Genomic DNA, 26,290 nt, shown 5'->3' with positions numbered 1-26,290 from the left:
CAGAGATTGATAGGTATCTGAGTAGCCAGGGCATCAAGGGTTATGGTGAGAAGACGGGGGAGTGGGACTAAATGGGAGAATGGATCAGCTCGTGATAAAATGGCGGAGCAGACTCGATGGGCCAAATGGCCGACTTCTGCTCCTTTGTCTTATGGTCTAACTCAGCAGGCCAGGCAGCATCTATGGAAAAAGAGTACAGTTGACATTTTGGGCTAAGACCCTTCATCAGGACTGGAGAAAGAATGTATGTGTGTGTCTCTGCGCACATGCATGTGTGTATATATCACACCTTTTGTAATATCTTTGCTTTGCTTGTATCACAACTTTCTCACAGTTATAAACTCTAAAGTAAAATTGTAATGGTTTGTTCATGCTGAAGGAGTTTTTTCTGTCCTGAAGCGGTGCCTTTGAACTCTCCCACAGAAATCTACCAAGGGATCTGTTGTCCTGGATTATGTCTTCCGACATGCAAACCTGATGGAGACAGAATACTTTGGTTTGCGCTATTGTGACAGGAGTCATCAAACTGTAAGTACTAGGAAAAGCTGAAATGTGATAAAGGATTTGGTGAAAAGGACTGCCTTAAAAAGTGTGATAGCTTTGAAACAGGCATTTCCTGTCTTTAGCTTTTAATGTTGAATACCAAGTGTATTCTTTACTTTGAAATGCATGAAATTATCTTGTGCTTTTCACATGGTCTTTGTGGAAGATTTTATAAATTGCAAAGTATTACAGCTCAATATGGTTCTGCAACAATAAGATTTTTTTTAACGGCAGGACACTTAAAAAGGAGTCATTGCATGTCATGTAGATTACTTAACAAGAAATTAGGTGTCATACATATTTGTTATAGAGAATTGATCATGGATTTGTGATGTCAGCATGGACTGAAAATTGGTTAGGGATTGCAGCTTTTTTCAAGTTAGTAAGCTGTTAAATATTGTAAGGATCAGTGTATGAGCCTTAGGGATTTTTAACCTGTATTATTAATTTAAATATAGGGATCAACTGTATTACATTCAAGTTTACTAATGGCACAAGGTTTGATAGCAAAGTAAATTCTAAGGGAATTAGGAGTGAGTTCTGAAGAGACATTAGAGAGGTTAAGTGACGAGACAAATATAACAGTGGGGATACAGTAGTTTAGCAGCTGATCTAACCCTAATTTCAAATCCTAAATTGGCTTGGTGTAGGAAGATGATGGATTGGAAGGATTTATTTAATATAAGAACATAACATAAGAAACAGGTGCAGGAGTAGGCCATCTAGCTCGTTGAGCCTGCTCCAACATTCAATAGGATCATGGGTGATCTGGCCATAGACTCATCTCCACCTACCTGCCTTTCCCCCATAACCCTTAATTCCCTTACTATGCAAAAATCTATCCAACCTTTTCTTAAGTATATTTACTAAAGTAGCCTCCACTGCTTCATTGGGCTGAGAATTCCACAGATTCACCACCCTTCATTGGGCTGAGAATTCCACAGATTCACCACCCTTGATCCATACGATCACTGCCTCTCATCACCTTATACACCTCTATCAGGTCACCTCTCATCCTCCGCCGCTCCAAGGAGAAAAGGCAGAATTCACTCAACCTATTCTCATAAGGCATGCTCCCCGATCCAGGCAACATCCTTGTAAATCTCCTTTGCACCCATCCTATGGTTTCCACATCCTTCCTGTAGTGAGGTGACCAGAACTGAGCACAGTACTCCAAGTGGGGTCTGACCAGGGTCCAAAAGCTGTCACATTGCCTCATGGCTCTTGAACTCAATCCCAAGTTTGATGAAGGCTAATGCACTGTATGCCTTCTTAACCACAGAGTCAACCTGCACAGCAGCTTTGAGTGTCCTACGGACTTGGACCCCAGGAGCACTTTGATCCTCCACACTGCCAAGAACTTACCATTAAAACTATATTCTGCCATCACATTTGACCTACCAAAATGAACCACCTCACACTTATCTGGGTTGAACTCCATCTGCCACTTCTCAGCCCAGTTTTGCATCCTTTCGATGTCCCGCTATAACCTCTGGCACCCCCTAACCTTTGTGTCATCAGCAGATTTACTAACCCATCCCTCCACTTCCTCATCCAGGTCATTTATAAAATTCACGAAGAGAAGGGGTCCCGGAACAGATCCCTGAGAAACACCACTGGTCACCAACCTCCATTCAGAATATGACCCGTCTACAACCACTCTTTGCCTCTGTATGCAAGCTATTTGTGGATCCACAAAGCGAGGTCCCCTTTGATCCCATGCCTCCTTACTTTCTCAATAAGCCTTGAATGGCGTACCTTATCAAATGCCTTGCTGAAATCCATATACGCTACAATCTACCTTCATTAATCATCCTCAAAAATTCAATCAGGCTCGTAAGGCACAGCTTGCCTTTGATAAAGCCATGCTGACTATTCCTAATCATATTATGCCTTTCCAAATGTTCATAAATCCTGCCTCTCAGGATCTTCTCCATCAACTTACCAACCACTGAAGTAAGACTCACTGGTCTGTAATTTCCTGTGCTAACTCTACTCCCTTTCTTGAATAACACTCATCAGCAATCCTCCAATTCTCTGGAACCTCTCCCATCCCCATTGATGATGCAAAGATCATCGCCAGAGGCTCAGCAATCTCCTCCCTGGCTTCCCACAATAGCCCGGGGTATATCTTGTCCGGTCCCGGTGTCTTATCCAATTTGTTCCTTCCCAAGAGCTCCAGAACATCGTATTTCTTAATGTCTTATATGCTCAAGCTTTTCAATCCGCTATGTCATCCCTGCAATCGCCAAGATCCTTTTCTGTAGTGAATACTGAAGGAAAGTATTCATTAAGTACCTCTGCTACCTCCTCTGGTTCCATACACCCTTTTCCACTGTCACACTTGATTACTCCTAATCTCTCACTTCTTATCCTCTTGCTCTTCACATACTTGTAGAATACCTTGGGAGGGGGGGGGGGGTGTTTATTAATCCTGCTTGCCAACACCTTCTCGTGGCCCCTTCTGGCTCTCCTAGTTTCATTCTTAAGCTTCTTCCTGCTAGCCTTATAATCTTATAGATTTCTGTCATTACCTACTGCTTTGAACCTTTTGTAAGCTTTTCTTTTCTTCTTGACTATATTTTCAACTGCCTTTGTACACCACGGTTCCTGTACCCTACCATCCTTTCCCTGTTTCATTGGAACGTACCTGTGCAGAATGCCATGCAAATATCTCCTGAATATTTGCTACGTTTCTGCCATATGTTCCCCTGAGAATATCTGTTCCCAATTTATGCTTCCAAGTTCCTGCCTGATAGCTTCATATTTCCCCTTACTCAAATTAAACACTTTCCTAACTTGTCTGTTCCTATCCCTCTCCAATGCTATTGTAAAGGAGATAGGATTGTGATCACTATCTCCAAAATGCTCTCCCACTGAGAGACCTGACACCAAACAAAGTCCACCCCATCTAAACCCCTCACTCCAGGGAGATGCCAATCAATATTGAGGAAGTTAAAATTCTCCATCACGACAACCCTGTTATTACTGCACCATTCCAGAATCTGTCTCCCTATCTGCTCCTTGATATCCCTTTTACTACTGGGTAGTCTGTAAAAAAAAAAAAAAAAAAAAACACCCAGTAGAGTTATTGACCCCTTCCTGTTTCTAAGTTCCACCCACAGAGACTCAGTGGACAATTCCTCCATGACTTACTCCTTTTCTACAGCCATGATGCTATCTCTGATCAGCAGTGCCAGGCCCCACCTCTTCTGCCTCCCTCCCTGTCCTTTCTGAGACCATAGAAAAACTACAGCACAGAAACAGGCCTTTTGGCCCTTCTTGGCTGTGCCGAACCATTTTCTACCTAGTCCCACTGACCTGCACATGGACTATATCCCTCCATACACCTCCCATCCATGTATCTGTCCAATTTATTCTTAAATGTTAAAAAAGAACTTGCTCGTCTGGCAGCTCATTCCACACTCCCACCACTCTTTATGTGAAGAAGCCCTCCCTAATGTTCCCTTTAAACTTTTCCCCCCTCACCCTTAACTCATGTCCCTCTGTCTTTCTCTCCCCTTACCTCAGTGGAAAAAGCCTGCTTGCATCCACTCTATCTATACCCATCATAATTTTATATACCGCTATCAAATCTGCCCTCATTCTTCTATGCTCCAGGGAATAAAGTCCTAACCTATTCAACCTTTCTCTGTAGCTGAGTTTTTCAGGTCCCGGCAACATCCTTGTAAACCTTCTCTGCACTCTTTCAACCTTATTAATATCCTTCCTGTAATTTGGTGACCAAAACAACAGAATACTCCAGATTCGGCCTCACCAATGCCTTATACAACCTCATCATAACATTCCAGCTTTTATACTCAACACTTTGATTAATAAAGGCCAATGTACCAAAAGCTCTCTTTACGACCCTATCTACCTGTGACGCCACTTGTAGGGAATTTTGTATCTGTATTCCCAGATCCCTCTGTTCTACTGCACTCCTCAGTGCCTTACCATTTACCCTGTATGTTCTACCTTGGTTTGTCCTTCCAAAGTGCACTTGTCTCTATTAAAATCCATCTGCCATTTTTCAGCCCATTTTTCCAGCTGGTCCAAATCCCTCTGCAAGCTTTGAAAACCTTCCTCACTGTCCACTACACCTCCAATCTTTGTATCATTAGCAAATTTGCTGATCCAATTTACCACATTATCATCCAGATCATTGATATAGATGACAAATAACAATGGACCCAGCACTGATCCCTGTAGCACACCACTAGTCACAGGCCTCCACTCTGAAAAGCAATCCTCTACTACCACTCTTTAGCTTCTTCCATTGAGCCAATGTCTAATCCAATTTACCACCTCTCCATGTATACCTAGCGACTAAATTTTCCTAACTAACCTCCCATGCGGGACCTTGTCAAAGGCCTTACTGAAGTCCATGTAGACAACATCCACTGCCTTCCCTTCATCCACTTTCCTGCTAACCTCCTCGAAAAACTCCAATAGATTGGTCAAACATGACCTACCACGCACAAAGCCAGGTTGACTCTCCCTAATAAGTCCCTGTCTATCCAAATGCTTGTAGATTCTGTCTCTTAGTACTCCCTCCAATAACTTACCCACTAGTGACGTCAAACTTACCAGCCTATATTTTCCCGGATTACTTTTCGATCCTTTTTTAAACAACGGAACAACATGAGCCATTCTCCAATCCTCCTGCACCTCACCTGTAGATGCCGACATTTTAAATATATCTGCCAGTGCCCCTGCAATTTCAACACTAGTCTCCTTCAAGGTCCAAGGGAATACCCCGTCAGGTCCTGGGGATTTATCCACTTTAATTTGCCTCAAGACAGCAAGCAACTCCTCCTTTTCAGTCTGTACAGTTTCCATGATCTCACTACTTGTTTCCCTTAATTCCATAGACTTCATGCCAGTTTCCTTAGTAAATACAGACACAAAAAACCCATTTAAGATCTCCCCCATTTCTTTTGGTTCCGCACATAGCCGACCACCCTGATCTTCAAGAGGACCAATTTTATCCCTTACAATCCTTTTACTCTTAATATATCTGTAAAAGCTCTTTGGATTATCCTTCACTTTGACTGCCAAGGCAACCTTACGTCTTTTAGCCCTCCTGATTTCCTTCTTAAGTATTTTCTTGCACTTTTTATACTCCTCAAGCACCTTATTTACTCCCTGTTTCCTATACATGTCAAACAACTCTGTCTTCTTTATCAGAGTTGCAATATCCCTTGAGAACCAAGGTTCCTGATTCCTATTCACTTCGTCTTTAATCCTGACAGGAACGTACAAGCTCTGCACTCTCAAAATTTCTCCTTTGAAGGCTTCCCAAGGATCATATCCTTGCCAGAGAACAACCTGTCCCAATCCACGCTTTTTAGATCCTTTCTCATTTCTTCAGATTTGGCCTTCTTCCAGTTCAGAACCGCAACCCTAGAACTAGATCTATCTTTTCCATGATCAAGTTGAAATTAATGGTGTTATGATCACTGGAACTAGAGTGCTCCCCTACACACACCTCCGTCACTTGGCCCAACTCATTTCCTAATAGGAGATCTAATATTGCATCCCCTCTAGTTGGTACCTCTATATATTGATTTAGAAAACTTTCCTGAACACATTTTACAAACTCTAACCCATCTAGACCCCTAACAGTATGGGAGTCCCAATCAATATGTGGAAAATTAAAATCCCCTACCAACACAACTTCATGTTTCCTGCAGTTGCCTGCTATCTCTCTGCAGATTTGCTCCTCCAATTCTCGCTGACTATTGGGTGGTCTGTAATACAACCCCACTAATGTGGGCATACCTTTCCTGTTTCTCAGCTCTACCCATAAGGACTCAGTAGAGAAGCCCTCTAATCTGTCCTGCCTGAGCACTGCTGTAACATTTTCCCTGACAAGCAATGCTACCCCCCACCTTTCATTCCTCTGCCTCTATCACATCTGAAACATCGGAACCCTGGAACATTGAGCTGCCAGTCCTGCCCCTCCTGTAGTCAAGTTTCACTAATTGCTATAACGTCATAATTCCACGTGTCAGTCCATGCCCTCAACTCGTCTGCCTTCCCCGCAATACTAGCATTGAAATATATACACCTCAGAAGATTTTTACCTCCACTCACAACCTTTCTATTTGCAGCTTTGCTTGAACTTTTAACATCATTTATTTTCACCCCAGCCCTACTGTCAGCTCTGGCACTCTGGATCCCATCCCCCTGCAAATCTAGTTTAAAGTCTCCCCAATAGCACTAACAAACCTCCCTGAAAGGATATTGGTCCCCTTGTAGTTCAAGTGTAACCCGTCTCTCTTGTACAGGTCCCATCTGCCCCAGAAGAGGTCCCAATGATCCTGAAATCTGAAACCCTGCCGCCTACACCAGTTCCTCAGCCATTTGTTCATCCTCCAGAGCATCCTATTCTTACCCTCACTGGCACGTAGCACAGGTAGCAATCCTGAGATTACCACCCTCGAGGTCCTGCTTTTCAACTTCCTACCAAGCTCTCTATACTCACTCTCCAGGACCTCCTCACTCTTCCTTACTATGTCATTGGTACCGATGTGCACCACGACATCTAGCTGATCACCCTCCCACTTCAGAATGTCATGCAAGCGATCAGAGACATCCTTGACCCTGGCACCCAGGAAGCAACAAACCATCCTGGATTCTCTGTCACGACCACAGAACCTCCTACCTGCACCTGTAACTATCGAGTCCCCTATCACTACCGCTCTCCTCTTTTTCCACCCTCCCTTCTGCACTGCAGAACCAGACTCAGTGCCAGAGATCTGGCTGCTGCAGCTTGTCCAATGCGGTATACTTGTTGAGGGGAATGGCCACAGGGGAACCCTGCTCTGCTTGCCCTTTCCTCCTCCCTCGCCTGAAAGTGACCCAATTTCCTGTGCTCTGCTCCTTTGGCGTAACTACCTCCCTGTAGCTACTATCTATAATCTCCTCATTCTCCCGAATGATCTGGAGGTCATCCAGCTCCTGCTCCAGTTCCCTAATGCGGTTTGTTAGGAGCTGCAGCTGGATGCACTTCTTACAGGTGTCGTTGTCAGGGACACTGGAGGGCTCCCTGACTTCCCACATCCTGCAAGAGGAGCATTCCAACATCCTGCCTGGAATTCTCTCTACTCTAAACAATCTGAACAGAAAACTTACCGGAACCTACCCTGGCCTCTGCCTGTTCTCACCGAAGCCTGTTGGGCCAAAGCCGTCCCACTCTGCTCCCTCTCTCTTCGCTGCCTGCTCACAACGCTGCCCGCTGTATATGGTGGTCTCTTTTTAAACTTTGGCACGCTACATCATGCGCCTGCGCAGTGCAGACCCTTCTCCCCGAGCAGTGTTTAAAACAAAGACTTCTTGTACCGGATTTCTTCACTCCCTTCTTCTCAGCTACTTGCTTCGACTGAAATACGAACCGTTGAAAATTTCTCTTTTTAAACCTTGGCGCGCTACGTCACGCACCTGCGCAGTGCAGACCCTTCTCCTCGAGCAGACATCCGAAGCCTAGCACTCTAAGTAGCCATTCCTGCCCCTGAGCCATCCAAGTCTCTGTAATGGCCACAACATCATAGCTCCAAGTACTGATCCACAGTCTAAGCTCATACGCTTTGTTCATGATGCTTCTTGCATTAAAGTAGACACATCTCAAATCATCAGTCTGAGCTCGTCCCTTCTCTATCAATGCCTATGAATTTATAATACTTTTGAACACTGTTTGTCAACCTTCAAACTAATCTATGAATTTTATAATTCAATTTTTCTCTTGAGAAAAGCTGATTTACTGGCAATAACTTTAATGAAATGTTACTGTAAAGGTTCCTGAAGCTCAAGGCACAACGTCAGATTGTTGGGTCTCAATGTTCAGGCACGCCAATGGTATCCTTGTCTCTGTTCTTGCATCCTTCCCTTTCTCCCCTCCTCCTGTATCCCAAATCACTCCATCTCATGAATTCTTGAACAGACTTTTAACTGCTGTTTATCAAAGGATATTACAAGAAAGATGCGAGGAAGAGGAAATAATTATGTTAATTACTCACTCTCCCATTCAAGACATTGAATTAATTGTTTTTGAAAATGCTTGGAATACAAACAGTATAGGATAATTATGAAACATTTACGTAAAGATTTTCATGCGTTCTTGCTATAAACATGTCTACTCAAGTTTATTGTCATATGCACATTTACATGAATGTACGGGTAAAATGGAAACCATACTTGCAACAGCATCATAGGCACTTGGTAGGAGAGATACAACAGTTAAAAAAGTAAAACATAATTTATTTTTAGCATGTTTGATTTATGCATAAATTATACAAGGAACACAATTTGTATACAAGTAATATATTTCTGCGTGTATTATTAAAGTTCTGTAGGAGTCCACATAACCGAACATAAGTAATTTGTTCTCATATTAAACATTTATTTTACAGTACTGGTTGGATCCCATGAAAACTCTTGCTGAACACAAGGACCTCATAAACAGTGAGTAATGTTTTCAATGAAATGTGCATTTTCTGCTTTATAGACAATAAAACTTGGATGGGTAGCTTAGACATGCTATTTTGTGAACTTGTAAGTTTCTTCAGTATGGTCAAAACAATGCAGGTCAGCTTTTTTATTTCACAGGTGAGCTGAAATGTTGGATTTCAGTGAATAGTGAACAATTTTATCTCAGTATTCAGAGAAAAATGAAGTCAGCTTTGTTTTATAGATCCAAGTCATTAAACTTATTTCAGCTTGAGTATCACAGACTTGGACCTAACGGAGACCTGATCAGGATTAGTTACATCAGTTTTTTCACAATCTTTTGACTGTATTTTATAGGAATGGGTTTTGCTAGCAGGTACCTCAGTATGCAGGCCGTTGTATTGATGTGTGTATTAATGAAGCAGAGCCTGGCGTTTGTTGTCTTGAACTCTCTTGCCACTGGATCAAGATCTTGTTTCCCCCCACTATTGTGGCAATATGAAGTTCAGGAGCTGGAATGCCAAGACCCTCACTGATAGTACAAACCACCACAGACATCATCACTGTTGTCATACTTAGAATGCAAACATTTTGATGGTTACATCTGTCTTGAATGAGACATGATAGGCAAGAAATAGCCTGTTCAAGGAAAGGTGATGGATATTCCACCTTCTGGAAAACATCTACGTTTCCAAAAAAAAAAGGTTGGAAGTTTGTTCTCAGAAATGAGCTTATCTGGTGTGTCAATGACTCGATCTCTAGAATTACTGAACCTGCATTCTAACATAGTACTAAGGCACAGTGATCATCTGTTCGTATGCCCCAACTCAAGAGTGACAAGTGAACCAAAGGAGATTTTGACCTTAAAGAAATACTGACTTACAACAAATCAGTCTCAGTCCCAAAGGGCTGTCTGAGAAGAACTCTCTTTCATATCCTTTGTAACAAAAAAATGGTCGTAATCTGAAATATGACAAGAAAACTAATATGAAGGGAAGGAGCAATGCTGCTAAAAGTAAAATAGGGAGAAATAGTATTGTGCATTAAATTCAATTCTATCATTCTGTCCTTTTAGTCAAGTAAAAGCAGTGACCATGTTGATTCCTCTGGGTGCTCCAGTTTCCTCGCTCATTCCGAAGACCTACTGTTAGGGGTTAGGGTTAGCAAGTTGTGGGCATGCTACATTAACGCCAGAAGCATGTCGACACTTGCGGGTTGCCCCCAGAACAATTATCGCTGCATGTCTCACTGTACAATGTGACAAATAAAGCTATTTTTAAAACACTCTGTTGAACAAAAGCCTAATGATTGGAATGTCAGGACTATGTTAAAAATTATCATTGGTCTCCATCATTTGATGGCACTGATTTGTTCATTTTTATGAGAAATGCTGAAAACTAGTCTGTTGAGCCATAATTGCTTAAAATGAGCTTTATTACCAGAATCGTGGTACATAATGTCATATGACTTCAAAAGTCATGGAAAATGATTTCAGTTAAAATATTAACTCCGATTGTGGTTTTGCCCTGTCACTACAGATGACCGAAAAGTTGGCCAGAGTGTTTATGGAAAGAATGTACAGCGTCATAGTGGCTTAGGGAGCAAATTCCAGACTTTAGGGTGTTGGCAAATGAAAGCATCATGCCAGTGGTTCAGGAATATGCAAGAGAGCTGAAAGCAAGGAAACCTACAGTGGTGCTAAAGAAAATTACAGAAATAGGGAAAGCCAAGTTTGTGCAGGGATATGAAAATAGTACGTATTCTGAAAGTGATTAGCTTAAATGGGAGCCAGAGTAAGTCACTTGGTCATGGTTGAATGAGAAGGATACGAATTTGGAAGCAGGTACTTAAGAGTTTGGAATTACTTTGTTTACAGCGCAAGGCAGAAGCCAGTCAGAACTAGCTTTGAAATATCTTGTTAAGGGGTCACAAAGGCATGGATTACAAAGCAAAAATTAAGTTGGTCTCTGAATTTTTAGTCATGATTGTAACTCTCAGTTAACAATTTGATGCCAATCCCAATGCTGAAGATGTCCACTAAAGTAGATGTTTCTGTATTTAAGACTTTTGTGAGATTAGTCGGAATGAAGAAGGATTGCATATACTGTAAAGCTCTGTCTGACAAGTTGAAAACTTAAATATGTTTTGGAACAGGCCATTCCATAGACAAAATAAAGAGTAACTGCTACTTCACAAAAATAAATCTTTTGTAAGCAGCAATTTAGCAGCTTTCAGTTTCTAAGCTGGGGAAAGACAAAGTACATGGTGTTAGGGAACAAATTTCATTTTTCTATTAAATTGTGGATGGTTGAATAGAAGAGCTCAGTACAGTAGCTAAATTAGAACTAAACACTGATGTTAAATATTTTCATTATACTTCGCCAGGTTATATCATTGTAGCCTCCTTGAATAAGAAAGGAAGAGGAACAAAAGTTCCAAGGTAATAGTGGCAAGAGTGAATAGTGAAGAGAAAAGAAATTTCTAGAATATTGGGACCATTTCAGTGGAAGGTAGCACTTGTAGAAACTGGATCAATTGCTCCTGAACTGGAATAGAACCTCATCCTTCCATGGAAATATACCAGAATTGTTAGGGAAAATTTAAACTAACTTGGAAGGGTGAATGGGACAAGGAGTTGATGTATGGTGGAGGAAGGTACAGCTAAAAATAGAAGGAAAACTGATTCCATTTAACAGAAAATACATGTGTGATGAGATGCATGGGAGGAATGCTAAATAGCATCTGTTTTAATGGAAAGTTGTGTCACTAGCAAAGCAAATGTATTGTTGATTTGCTAATGGGAATATTGCTACTGTTATAGAGTCATGATTGAAAGGAGGACTGAAATGGATACTTATTATTTTAGTGTGCAGAATTGTCAGCATAGCAGGGGAGATGGAAAGGAGGATGTGGCATTGCAGTATCAATTAAAGAACCTATTATTGCAAGCTCTTCAAATTAAGTTGTAATGGTTGGAGCTTTGAAACAAAAAGACTTTGCTGCGGTGTATCCAGTATTGTAGAGATAGTAGCTCTAACTCTTTAAGTTTGATGGTCATTATAGAAAAAGATGAGGGTGGACAGGAATTAAAAGTACTGAATTGCAGGCAGGCCAATTTCATTGTCAAGTTACCACTTAACAAAAATAGATTGGGAGCAGCTACATGCAGGTATGTCCACATCCCACAAGTGTGATGGTCGTTTTATGTGGCATTTGAGGCCAATGGATAGCTACAACAGTAAACAGTGAAGGTAACAAGTCCAAGGACATGGACGTCATGTCGAGGCTTGGATTTAATTCAAAAAAAGGTTGAGTAAAGTGAAAGTTGGGGCCCATTGAAGCAGTGAGGCTGACAGGAGCATAGGAAATGCAAAGTGGAACTTAAATAAAATAGGATAGCAGAGAAGACACATAAGATATCACTGGTGCAGAAGAATAAGGAAAACCCCAAAGCATTTTCTGTACATTGAGAATAAGTGAGGAAAGGGCAGGACCTATTAGGGACCAAAGAGGCAATCTGTACACGTGGCCAGGGAATGAAGATTAAGCTTTAATTGAATGCCTCCCATCTACATTCATGAAGTAGACATAGTTTGAGAATTCAAGCAGGAGGATGGAGAAATTTTAGAGCAGGTAAGCATGAGGAAGCATCATATATTTTAGCAAGTTTAAAGATAGACAAGGGCATACAAAATGAATGACAGGGCCATATGGAGTATTGATGAACAAAGGAATTTTGGGTACATGTCCACAGATCCTTGAAGGAGGCTCAACAGGTAGATGAGCTAGTGAAGAAGATATTGGGAATATTAGCCTTCATCAGCCAGGACATAGAATATAAAAGCAAAGAGTTTAATGGATAATTTTATAAAACACTGGGTATGTCACCGTTGTGTTTACTACAGTTTAGGAAGGATACAATTGTATGGGATCAAAGTTCAAAGTAAATTTATTATTTACAGTATAACTGCAAGGTAGCGGAGATTTGAGATCAGAGTTTTTCTTCTCCTAGATGAGTTGGCAACCATCTGCCCAAAGCGACTGGTTTTAAGATGCCAGTAACATATCTTTGCCCCTTCTCCTGTCTGTATAAATGGTTCCACTAGGCTTACTAGCTAAGCCACAGGTGAATGCCAGAGCTGCACTTGGTTGTCAGAGGCACACCAATGGGAGCATTTAATAAGTAGTGGGAGCTTATCCCCTCGACCTTCCCCAGCTATGGCTATCCCTAAGGAACCTTAGATTCTATTATTCACATACAGTACATTCAAGGAATAATTTACACTGACCAATTAATCTACTATCCCACAAATGTAGCATGTGGGAGAAACAAGAGCACCTGGAGAAAATCTATATAAGCACTGGAAGAGACTCCACATAGCACTGGAGGTCAGGACTGAATCTGGCTCTCTGACATGGGTATTAGCTGCACCACCATGCCACCCACATGCTTACTGGGATGCTACGTAGGAAAGTAATTCAGTTATGAGGAGAGATTGGACAGGTCGTTTCCTTGGAGCAGAGGAGATTAACAGTTGACAGAGGTAAACAAAATCATGAGGAGCATTGTTAGAAAAAGCCTGAAAAGTGTGGTAATTAGATTAGGAATTTTTTCTCTAAAAGTTATCTAATCCCAGAGGACACAGGTTTAAGGTAGGATGTAGAAGGTTTAGAAGAGATCCAAGGAAGAATTTTTTTATTCTGACAGTGTTTGCCATCTGGAAGACACTGCTGGAGGGTGTGGTGAAGGCAGAGACTCTCAAATCTCTCAACTCATTTTATGGCCTCTGACAGAGTAGTTAAGCTAAATGAACAAGGAATCAGAGTAAAAGAGTTCTAAAGCAGTACTTTTGGAAAAACATCAATTGTGCTTGAAGGTGTTAACAATCAATCTGCTTTTTCACTGTGCCCATTTCTTATTTTATGATTATATAAGCTACAAGTATTGTTAAAATTGCTTAAGATTTGCCTTAAACATGGCAAAACATCAATGATACTCTTGACCTCTGAAATGAACTGCAAAGTAGCTTGAAAAATAACGACTGAATAAGGACATTAAGAAAATACTCTTCCATATGCTTAACCCACTGTTCTTTTATATTACATTCGTAACTGTGTGGCTAAACACAGTTCAAATGCGATTTATAAATTTGCAGATGACATCACTGTTGATAAAATTTCGATGGCAACGGGGAGAGGTATAGGAATGAGATAGTTCAGCTGAGTGGTGTTGCAATAACAACTTTGCAGTCAACATCATTAAGACCAAGGACTTGTTGGTGGACTTTAGGAAGGGGAAGTCAGGAGGACACACACTCATCCTCATTGAAGGGTCAATGGTGGAAGGGGTAAGCAGCTTCAAGTTCTTGAGTGTCAGCATCTCTGAAGATCTGTCCTGGGCCGAATGCATTGATGTAGCTGCAAAGAAGGCTACCTAATTGGGAATTTGAGGAATTTGGTATGTCTCTGAAGACTTGCAAATTCTTATAGAGAGGCTGTGGACTGACTGGTTGCATCACAGCTTGGTACGGAGGCTCCAGTGCAGAAGATCACAAGACTGTAGGGACCTGTAGACTCAGCCAGCACCTTCACAGGCACATCCCACTTCTTCAAGAAAGCAGCACCATCATTACGAGTCCTCACCATTTGGGACATTGCCTCTTCCCCTTACCACTGTCAGGGAGGAAGCACAGAAGGAACTGTCGGAGAGAGGTATAGAAGATCCTCACTCAATCATTCAGGAGCAACTCCTTCCTTTCTGCTATCAGATTTTTAAATGGTTTATGAACCAACCCATGAACACTACCTCATTATTCCTTCTTTTTGTTCTATTTGTTTATTTTGTAATTTATAATAATTTTATGTCTGTGCTATACTGCTGCTGTAAAATTTAATGTCATTTAAAATGGTAATAACCAACCTGATTTTGATTCAGTTGATATACTCAGTGACTTCCAATGCCTGATTAATTTGATATTTCAATAATTCTTTACTAAGTCAATAATCTAAATATTTGATTTAGTCCTCGATCTCTCAAATGCACTATGGTGAGAGGCACCATCTTGTGGTGAATGTTGTTAACCACATTTGCTGCTGTACCAGCAATGTTACAAGAGCTCTGTTGGGATGTGTAAAGTTGATCCAGCTTTTGTAATCCAGGTCATTCCACTTGGACTGAGAGAATACTTGTGTCTCTAAAGGAATAATATGTGGAACGTATGGAGGTTGTGTTGGGTATACATTTCTAGTGCTTTTCTCCATTGTCATTTTGCCTCATAATCTTGACATGTTCAAAGGTTAATTTTATTGTCAAAGTATGCATGTACGATACAACTCTGATATTTGTCGTCTTCAGATAGCCATGAAATAGAGAAAAACCATGGGAGTTGTTGAAAAGAAAGACATCAACTTCCCCCCAGTATGAAAAGAAAACAAAACTCTCAGCCCTGAACCCCCCACCCCCGCCCTCACATAAAATACTAACAGATTGACCACATGGAAAATTACAACCGGAACATCAAAACCCCCCCTGCCTCCAACCCCTTGCCCTCGCAAAAAAAAACTGGGACAATAACATCAAACCCCCAACCCCCTCCCTCACAGAAAAACAGCAACAATAACATCAAATCCCCAACACCCTCCCTTCCAAAAAAAAAGCAATAACATCAAACCCCCAAACCGTCCCCCACAGATAAAACAGCGACAATAACATCAATTCCCCAACCCCCTCCTTCACAAAATCTGTCGTCAGATCTCTTCCTCAGACTGAATTGTCTGTCCTAGTTCTTCCATTAAAATTTTCCATTACAAAACAGCATAGCTGAAGGACCAACTTCTGTTGTTCTTTGAGTTTATCAAGATATTTTACCTTGCCTTTGAAAATCCACCATTATGTTGGATGTAGGCACAGATCTCTGTTTTACGTCCTTTCTGCGCACTGAGTCCATTGTTATTTCACAGGTTCCACTCACTTCAAGAACATTGAGGACTATCTCTGCATCTATAATGAAACCAAATCTATTGATTGTACTTTTTTTTTGTAATTTATTTTTTATTGAATTTCATCATCAAACAAACATTTCCATAAGATGTATTTCAGATACTGTACATATATATCATATGATATTTGTCAGAAATCTCCACATAATATATATCTGAGGTGTACACTTATAGAAAGGAGAGGAAAAAAAGAACAATCAAAAGATGAAAACTATGTACAGAGTAGGGAGTGATTTTTTTTTACAACTTATTCATTAACTTGTGAGAATAAAATCAGGCCTATGAGGTGTTATGTAGTTAAGCCATTTTTCCCAGTATGAATCAAATTGTTCCCACTTATGATTAACAGATGCTGTTATCTTCTCCATTTTGTAAATGTCCATTGTAATTTCCATCCATACATTTAAAGCTGGGCTCTCCTTTGATAATCATTTCTTGGTAAGGGTCTTTTTACCAGCCACCAGCAGTATATTCATTAAATATTTATCTCTTTTCAATCATTCTTGAGTTATATACCCAAAATATATGGTCTTACTTTCTAAGGGTATTTCACATTTAAAGATGTCTTGTAGGGCATTGTGTATCTCACTGCAATAGTCTTTGGTAACGGGGCATTCCCAGAAAATATGATAATGATTTGCATTTTGATTTCCACAATTTCTCCAGCAAACAGGGAGGTTACTATCATAATGGGATTTCTGAGAGGGTGTGATAAAATATCTTATCAGTTTTTCCACCCGAACTCCCTCCATTTCTGTGAACTGCTACACTTCTATTGATACCTCCATATTATTGTCCAGTCTTCCTCAGATATTATTATCCCTCCTTCCTTCTCCCATTTTGTTTTAATGTATGAAGTTGAATGTGTTTTAAGATTTGACAAAACCTTATACACGCTTGAAATGATCTTGCTACTGTTGTCTGAATTATATGCTTTTCTAAACAGCTCTATCAGACATGCGCTTGCCTTGGTTACATTTTTAACTGTCTTATTAACATACTGTCACATCTGTAAATACCGGTAAAAGTCTTGTTTTTCTAACAAGTGTTTCTCTTTGAGCATTTCAAAACTGAACAGTGTTCCTTCTTTCATTATATTGCAAATAACTGTTATTCCTTTAGCTGTCCAGTCCTTAAATCTAGCATCCAGTTTATTCGGCGTAAAATCCGAGTCATATGCACACCATTTTAGAATTGCAATGTCTCTCTCTAGTTTATATTCTTTTATAATAGTTTTCCATTTTTTAAGAGTCCATTTCACCCACAGGTTATCAATAGTATTTATGTAACTTTGTAGGTTGTTATCAGCCAAAATTGCCTGTATGGGGATGGAAAGTATCCCCTCCTCAATGTTTTTCCATTGAGCATCATATGATGGTTTGCACCTGTATATCACAGCTCTCAACTGTGCGGCAAAATAATAATCTCTAAGAGAAGGTAGGCTCCATTCCTCCTTTTCCTTGGCTAATTGCAAAGTTTTGAGACGAACCCTAGGCCTTTAACCTTGCCATATATATCTTGATAGCATCTCGTTCCATTCATTGAATTGATTTTGGTTAATCTCTGTTGGTTGGGTCTGAAAGAGATATAGTAGTCTGGGCGGTATATTCATTTTAATAGATTCAATCCTTGAACCGAGACCAAGAAAAGGAATTAGGTTCCATCTTGTTACATCTTCCTTAATTTTCTTATATATAGGCTGATAATTGCGTTCTGATAATGTTGCAAAAACTTTTGGCATGATGATGCCAAAATATTTGACATACTCTGTTTGCCATGCCCAAGGATATCTACTTTCAATTTCTCTTGGTGGGCTATAGTTATATGAAAGTAGTTGGGTTTTATCTATCTTGATCTTGTATCCTGATAATTGGCCATATTGTTCAAAGGATTGCATCAATTTAGGTAAAGAGTATGTTGGTTGCCCTAGATAGACAGGCCAATTTATGTTCTGTCCCTTTAATAGTAATTCCCCTGATATCTTCATTTTGTCTGATGTATTGAGCTAGTGGTTCCAGATGTAATGCGAAGAGTAGCGGTGAGCATGCACAACCCTGTTTCGTGCCCCTTTCTAGGGTAAGACTATTAGATAAATATCCATTGATTTTAATCCTAGCAGTAGGATTGTCAAAAAGTGCCTGTATAGTTTTAATAATTGTGTCACGTAGACCAAATCTATGCAAAACTTTGTAAAGGAAATTCCAATTAACTGAATCAAATGCCTTTTCAGTGTCCACGCTTATCACTATTGCTTCAATTTCATTTTTTTGTATATGATCCATAATGTGAAGTGTCCTTTGTATATTGTCTTGTGTTTGGCGTTGTTGTATAAAACCTGTCCGATCATTATGTATCAATGTGGGTAGAAGCTCTTCTAATCGTTGGCTATGATGTAGGTAAATATTCTATAATCCACATTAAGAACAGATACTTAATGGAATGACCCACATTCCATTTTATCCTTGCCTTCTTTCGGTATAGCTGAGATTATCGCATCCTTCCAACTGGGTGGCATTTGCGCCTTTCTTAGAGCCCTGTTCAATGTGGGGAGTAAAACAGAAATTAACTCATTTCTAAATTCTTTATACCACTCTGCTGTATATCCATCTGATCCTGGTGACTTGCTTAAATTAAGCCTACTAATTGCAGTTTTTAATTCAGCTTCAGTTATGTCAGCAGTCATCGTACTATTTTGTTCTTTGCTTAAAGTGGGTAACTCTAAAGAATTTGGGAAGGTGTCAGTCTGGGTTATGCTTCCCCCTGGAACTTTGGAATATAGAGTTTTGTAAAACATTTCAAAAGCTTCTTGAAAGCTTCTTGGATCCCTAATTCTATGAATTGTATTTTCTGCTATCTTTTTTTTCAGTTTCCACGCCAGTATTTTCATAGATTTAGATCCACTTTCATAGTGTCTCTGTTTCAGAAACATTAAGTTTTTTCTAATTTCTTGTGTAGTCAAACTATTAATTTCATTCCTAATTTCTTTAATTTCCTCTAGTATATCCTGTGCCAAACTCAATTTGTTTTTTTCTAGTTCCTTCTGCTGATTTTGTAATTCTTCTAATGTTTTATTCCTTACTTTTTTCTTATATGAAGATATCGCTATAATTTTCCCTCTTAAGACAGCCTTCAGAGTATCCCATAGAATGGGAGGTGAAACCTCTCCATTATCATTGAATTCTAAGTAAAGACCAATTTCTTTTCTAATTTGTTCCTTAAAATAGGGATCATTGAGTAGACTTGAATTTAGTTTCCAAATAGTACTTTTTGGTTGTAGGTCAAAATCAACAGATAAATGCATGGTCACTTACATCTATTGTCCCAATTCCACAGGTAATGATTTTGTCTTAATCTTTTCCAAATATTATGAAATAGTCTATTCTTGTATATACGGAATGGGGGCAGAATGGAGGGCAGAATAATGAATGGATTCCCTTCTGTTGGGGCAAAGGTCCCTCCATATTATCAATTAGACCAACATCCTCAAAGAGAGTGTTAACTTTCTTATGTAAGGACTTTGCTTCATAAGTTTTTCTATTGGAAGAGTCTAACTTTGGTTGTAATTGTAAATTCAAGTGTCCCCCACATATCAAGAGACCTTCTGTTTCCATTATAATATTAGTAATTTTCTGGAAGAAACTAATATCACTTCCTGGGGGTGTGTATATATTCAATAAAGTAACTGGATTTCCATTTATATTCCCCCTTACCAGAATTTATCTGCCCTTCTTATCTCCCATTTCGAATACTTTTTCAAAATTTAGCTTGCTTGAGGTGAGAGTAGCAACTCCTCTTCTATGTCCTGATTTATATGAGGAGAAAAACAAATTAGTGAAGCCCATTCTCTTTCATTTTCCATGCTCATTATCACTTAAGTGAGTTTCCTGTAAATATACTACATGGGCTTGTTCTTTTTTCATTTTTGATAGAATTTTTATTGCACTTGACTGAATTCAACAGCCCATTGGCATTAAAAGAAATGAATTTTACTTTATCCTTAGCCATGCATATTTACGTTAGTATATCATTGAAATTTGCAGAATATAACTTAATCGATCTACTCCCTGAACAAATAAGAGCCAAGAAATGCAAATAATAAAAAAAAGGTAACAAAGGTGTGATTCCGAGGCTGGGGTCTCTAGATGACCCTGGGTTGAACTAGAAGAAACGTCTAGCCTTGGGGGATAGCCCCTCCTACCTGTGAGTTGAGTGCCCCCGCTGCAGTACCTATAAAAGTAAGTTAAAAAATCTATGTCCATTACACAGAAATGATTTCCCTGTGTATTCCTCCCATGTATATGTTCTCATTTAGATGGGGAAAAAGGAGTGAATGAATGAATTTAAAAAAATTGAGTAATATAAAATCCACATTATAATACGTATTTCTCTAGATAGGTATCACCATCTATTTTTGCTTCCATTTAGTTTATCAGCACTTTTAAAGTTTGCCAAACCTTATGGCTCTTCTGGAGGAGGTGAGGGCTGTCCTCGGAGAACTCACAGTCTCTTCCTAATATCCTTCTCTCGTCCTCCTCCCGTCCGCTGCTTTCTCAGTTCTCTTACTATTTCCCAAGCAGATCGGGATAACTGCTCAGCCAGGCTTTCCCGCTGTCTGTCCACACTAACGGGCAGCCCTCTGTTGTTCATGTCTGTAATCGATTGTCCTTTCTTTAGGTTTTACTTCCAAGGAGATCAGTACATAATCTTCATGCACCTCCTTTTTCTGGTTCGGTCTTGTGTTAGACAAGCTCAGTACTTGTGTAGTAAGCCACCTGTTCTCCAGCATTCATGGGTCTTTAGTAGTGCTGGACCAGCAGATATTTGGATGTTGCTTCTATCAGTACCCAATCAGACTTTTATTTCACTTTTTTTCATGTTTCATAGTAATCTGATGAGTTAAAGGAAGCACAAAATGTACAAGGCTCTGAACCCTAGCTCTGTCTAGAAACTTTCTGACTCCAGATCTTTGAAAACCCAGACCTGGTCCATAATCCAACCCAGTCTGCGCTCTGGACCCCTGAATCGGGCACACACCCCACTTGGACTCCGGATCACTGGCTCTCATTCAAGAGTAACGAGTGAACTATCAGGATCTTCAGTCAGATACTGGAATATTGGAGCTTTTCTGTATATTATTTTCTTCAACACGACAGTCTACCATTTTACTTCATCATCCTTGATAGTCACTTTTTAAAGTTATTGTATTGTTTGTTGTAAATTAAAATCTATCAATGACTTGGTAGAACACATGGGTTTACAGAATTCCATTAACAATGTGCTTCATCATCCCTGAAGATGGCAGAGTTTGTCATCGAAACATCAGTAATTATCGATACCTGTACCCAGCTTGAAGCCCAAGAAAACATTTATTCGGAATGCACTTCATTGTTTAATCAAAGTTACCAACAAGGTTATGTTCCACTTACTACAGTGCAGACAAGATATTAGCTGTGGGGAATTGACAAATATCAATGAGGTTTGCCTTTACTAATTACAGCACTTTGCTTTTGGTTCTTCACGATTTACTCTCCAACTCCCATCTATTTTTACGTCATTAATGCCAAGTAGTTATTGAGTACAGCTGCCATTCTCCATTTATAGGATTGCAACTCAATATCTCCTCTGGGTGTCAACAAATAAAACAATCCTCTATTTATTTGTAGATTTCTTAGCTGCCTTTCTATTTTAGATATTTGTCTTTTTCTCTTATTTTCCTTTTACTGTTCTTTATCATATCCTCTTTTAATTTTTTTTCCAATTATTTTATAATATTTCTTAAACTTCAGTTTACTAATGGTTTATTTAGTGACAGCAACGGAACTTTGTGGTGCTGTCCATTTTAAGTGCAGGGAATTATTAGGTCCTGTGATGCAATGTGGAAAAGCAGTGGTGAATGTGATTCAATTCTTAAAAGGTAAGTTGGATAAAGAAAAACAAAAGAACATTTGTAAAAGGGGAGGGGAATCTCCTTGCTACCTTACAATCTCTCTATTTCCTAGGAAGTGTGTGAAGATTCAGCATGATATCTAAAGTTTTGACGAACTTCTGTAGATGTGTGGTGGAGAGTATATTGACTGATTGCATCATGGCATAGTGTGGAAACAACAATGTCCTTGAATGGAAAAACCTCCAAAAAGTGATAGCATAGCCCAGTCCATCACGGGTAAAACCCTCCTCACCATTGAGCATATCTTAATGGAGCACTGTCCCAGGAACACAGCATCCATTATAGGACCCCCATCACTTAGACCATGCTTTCTTCTCACTGCGGCCATCCTGAAAAAGATACAGGAGTCTCAAGACCTACAGCACCAGGTTCAGAAACAGTTATTTCCCCTCAATCATCAGGCTCTTGAACCAGTGGGGATAACTTCGCTCAAGTTCACTTGCCCCATGATAGAACTGTTCCCACAACCTTTGGACTCACTTTCAAGGACTCCTCATCTCATGTTCTCAATATTTATTGTCTATTTATTTATTATTATTATTATTATTTTTTTGTTTTTTATTTGCACAGTTTGGTGTCTTTTGCACATTGGTTCTTTGTCCATCTTGTTGGGTCTGGTCCTTCATTGATTATATTATGTTTATTGGATTTACTGTGTGTGCTCACAAGAAAATGAATCTCAGTTGTATATAGTGACATATATATACCTCGATTATGAATTTACTTTGAAACCAGCCGAAGCTGTAGAGATGAGATAATCAGTCCTTTCTGTTGTAAAGTTCCATTATTTTATTTCTTGTTATAATTTTGAATGCTATAATTCATCCATTTTATTAATTTGTCTGCTTCATCTGATGTGAAGCTTCATATTGAAAACTGTCTTTTACAGGAAATCTGTAACTAAACTATATATAGAAATTTTACACTTGTTAAATATTCAATATATAAATTGCATCCTATGTTAATGTTTCTTCTTTTGTAGCTGGCCCACCTTATACATTATATTTTGGTGTAAAGTTCTATGCAGAAGATCCTTGTAAACTTAAAGAAGAAGTAACAAGGTAACAGAATGTAAATATTATCTTTGCTACCCAAGTCATATGGTATTAAACATTGCTACTTTTTGATCAGTCTGCTTTACGAAATCCTGTTAGGCCAACTTGATCAAGTTTATGTTATTTTCCTTTTGCAAATATCTCCAAATAAATGGAGTGCAAAATAATAGTTAATATATATATGTGGACAGTAGCACTTTACAAAGTAACAAGTAAATGTGGTTTGGCTAATTGTAGGGGAGCTATTTATTCTGCAGTAAGCCTGTAGTGTGCACTATTTATGTCTTAACATAGAACATAGAATAGTACAGCACAGTACAGGCCCTTTGGCCCACAATGTTGTGCCGACCCTCAAATCCTGCCTCCCATATAACCCCCCCACCTTAAATTCCTCCATATATCTGTCTAGTAGTCTCTTAAATTTCACTAGTGTATCTGCCTCCACCACTGACTCAGACAGTGCATTCCATGCAGCAACCACTCTCTGAGTAAAAAACCTTCCTCTAATATCCCCCTTGAACTTCCCACCCCTTACCTTAAAGCCATCTCCTCTTGTATTGAGCAGTGGTGCACTGGGGAAGAGGCGCTGGCTATCCACTCTATCTATTCCTCTTAATATCTTGTACACCTCTATCATGTCTCCTCTCATCCTTCTTCTCTCCAAAGAGTAAAGCCCTAGCTCCCTTAATCTCTGATCATAATGCATACTCTCTAAACCAGGCAGCATCCTGGTAAATCTCCTCTGTACCCTTTCCAATGCTTCCACATCCTTCCTATAGTGAGGCAACTAGAACTGGACACAGTACTCCAAGTGTGGCCTAACCAGAGTTTTATAGAGCTGCATCATTACCTCGCGACTCTTAAGCTCTATCCCTCGACTTATGAAAGCGAACACCCCATAAGCTTTCTTAACTACCCTATCTACCTGTGAGGCAACTTTCAGGGATCTGTGGACATGTAGCCCAGATCCCTCTGCTCCTCCACACTACCAAGTATCCTGCCATTTACTTTGTACTCTGCCTTGGAGTTTGTCCTTCCAAAGTGTACCACCTCACACTTTTCTGGGTTGAACTCCATCTGCCACTTCTCAGCCCACTTCTGCATCCTATCAATATCTCTCTGCAATCGTCGCCAATCCTCTACACTATCTACAACATCACCAACCTTTGTGTCATCTGCAAACTTTCCAACCCACCCTTCTACCCCCACATCCAGGTCGTTAATAAAAATCACGAAAAGTAGAGGTCCCAGAACAGATCCTTCTGGGACACCACTCGTCACAACCCTCCAATCCGAATGTACTCCCTCCACCGTGACCCTCTGCCTTCTGCAGGCAAGCCAATTCTGAATCCACCTGGCCAAACTTCCCTGGATCCCATACCTTCTGACTTTCTGAATAAGCCTACCGTGTGAAACCTTATCAAATGCCTTACTAAAATCCATGTAGATCACATCCACTGAACTACCCTTATCTATATGCCTGGTCACCCCCTCAAAGAACTCTATCAGGCTTGTTAGACACGATCTGCCCTTCACAAAGCCATGCTGACTGTCCCTGATCAGACCATGATTCTCTAAATGCCCATAGATCCTATCTCTAAGAATCTTTTCCATCAGCTTTCCCACCACAAACGTAAGGCTTACTGGTCTATAATTACCCAGACTATTCCTGCTACCTTTTTTGAACAAGGGGACAACATTCGCCTCCCTTCAATCCTCCAGTACCATTTCCATGGACAACGAGGACATGAATTTCCTAGTCAGAGGCTCAGCAATCTCTTCCCTCGCCTCGTAGAGCAGCCTGTGGAATATTCCATCAGGCCCCGGGGACTTATCTGTTCTAATGTATTTTAACAACTCCAACACCTCCTCTCCCTTAATATCAACATGCTCCAGAGCATCAGCCTCATTCATATTGTCCTTACCATCATCAAGTTCCCTCTCATTGGTGAATACCGAAGAGAAGTATTCATTGAGGACCTCGCTCACTTCCACAGCCTCCAGGCACATCTTCCCACCTTTATCTCTAATCGGTCCCACCTTCACTACTGTCATCCTTTTTTTCTTCACATAATTGAAGAATGCCTTTAGGGTTTTCCTTTACCCTACTCACCAAGGCCTTTTCATGCCCCCTTCTTGCTCTCCTCAGCCCCTTCTTAAGCTCCTGTCTTGCTACCCTATATTCCTCAATAGACCCATCTGATCCTTGCTTCCTAAACCTCATGTATGCTGCCTTCTTCCATCTGACTAGATTTTCCACTTCACTTGTCACCCATGGTTCCTTCACCCTACCATTCTTTATCTTTCTCACCGGGACAAATTTATCCCTAACATCCTGCAAGAGATCCCTAAACATTGACCACATATCCATAGGACATTTCCCTGCAAAAACATCATCCCAATTCACACCTGCAAGTTCTAGCCTTATAATTTGCCCTTCCCCAATTAAAAATTTTCCTGTCCTCTCTGATTTTATCCTTTTCCATAATAATGCTAAAGGCCATGGAGCAGTGGTCACTGTCCCCCAGATGCTCACCCACTGAGACATCTGTGAACTGACCCGGTTCGTTACCTAATACTAGACCTAGTATGGCATTTCCCCTAGTCGGCCTGCCAACATACTGTGACAGGAATCCATCCTGGACATACTTAAGAAACTCTTCTTGGGCATCTCCAAACCTTAAGCATTTATCATCAGGAAAGACAAGAGCAGGAAGTGCATGGGAATAGTAACATCTGAAGATACTCCTTCAATTAGGGCACCATCTTGAAGATCTACCCAGACTGTGTGAAGGGAGAAATGATAATTTATCACTTTGCAACACTAAAATAGGCAATTTATTTTAATCATAATGACTGTTCATGAATTTGCCATTTAAACTAATGTCCGTCTTACATTTATGATGAGAGTAAATGAGGCAGGAAAGTTGAGTCAAAATATTTTTGTAAATATTTATGTGTGCTAAACAAAGTTGACCAAGCAATTAAGACAATTCAGTATTGTAAAAAGATTGTATGTAACATTGAGATCATTAGTCCCTATTTTTGGGTTGCTACAGGTGTCCTCAAAACTCCGTAACGTTATTGCATGCCTCTGTCCACACTTTGGAAATAAGGATGAGAACCTTAGTCTGTAAGAATGTATGTCTGACAAATGAATGTAAGGCAGCCAGATCAAGATATCCATTAGTGTGCAATGCTGACTTGACAATAGCAGTGCCATTTGAAAACACTGCACTGTCTAACTTTTTGTCTTAAATTTGCATGCTGAAGGTACATAGCTATGGGAAAAACC

General features: G+C 40.0%; 1 protein-coding gene across 9 annotated transcripts in view; it reads left to right on the top strand.

Moving 5' to 3' along the window:
• epb41l4a (erythrocyte membrane protein band 4.1 like 4A) overlaps positions 1–26,290 on the top strand; it is a 237,866-nt gene that overhangs the window by 98,032 nt on the left and 113,544 nt on the right. For all 9 annotated transcript variants that reach the window (XM_072281061.1, XM_072281063.1, XM_072281068.1 and 6 more), the window contains 3 exons: positions 424–528; positions 8,958–9,009; positions 22,923–23,001. In XM_072281061.1, the coding sequence (XP_072137162.1) occupies positions 424–528; positions 8,958–9,009; positions 22,923–23,001 (236 nt within the window). The remainder of the gene's footprint in view (positions 1–423; positions 529–8,957; positions 9,010–22,922; positions 23,002–26,290) is intronic.

The sequence above is a fragment of the Mobula birostris genome, chromosome 17 (genome assembly GCF_030028105.1).
Source record: "Mobula birostris isolate sMobBir1 chromosome 17, sMobBir1.hap1, whole genome shotgun sequence".
Taxonomy (NCBI): Eukaryota; Metazoa; Chordata; class Chondrichthyes; order Myliobatiformes; family Myliobatidae; genus Mobula; species Mobula birostris.
Note: the sequence above shows the minus strand (reverse complement) of the source record. Positions and strands in the feature narration are given on the sequence as shown.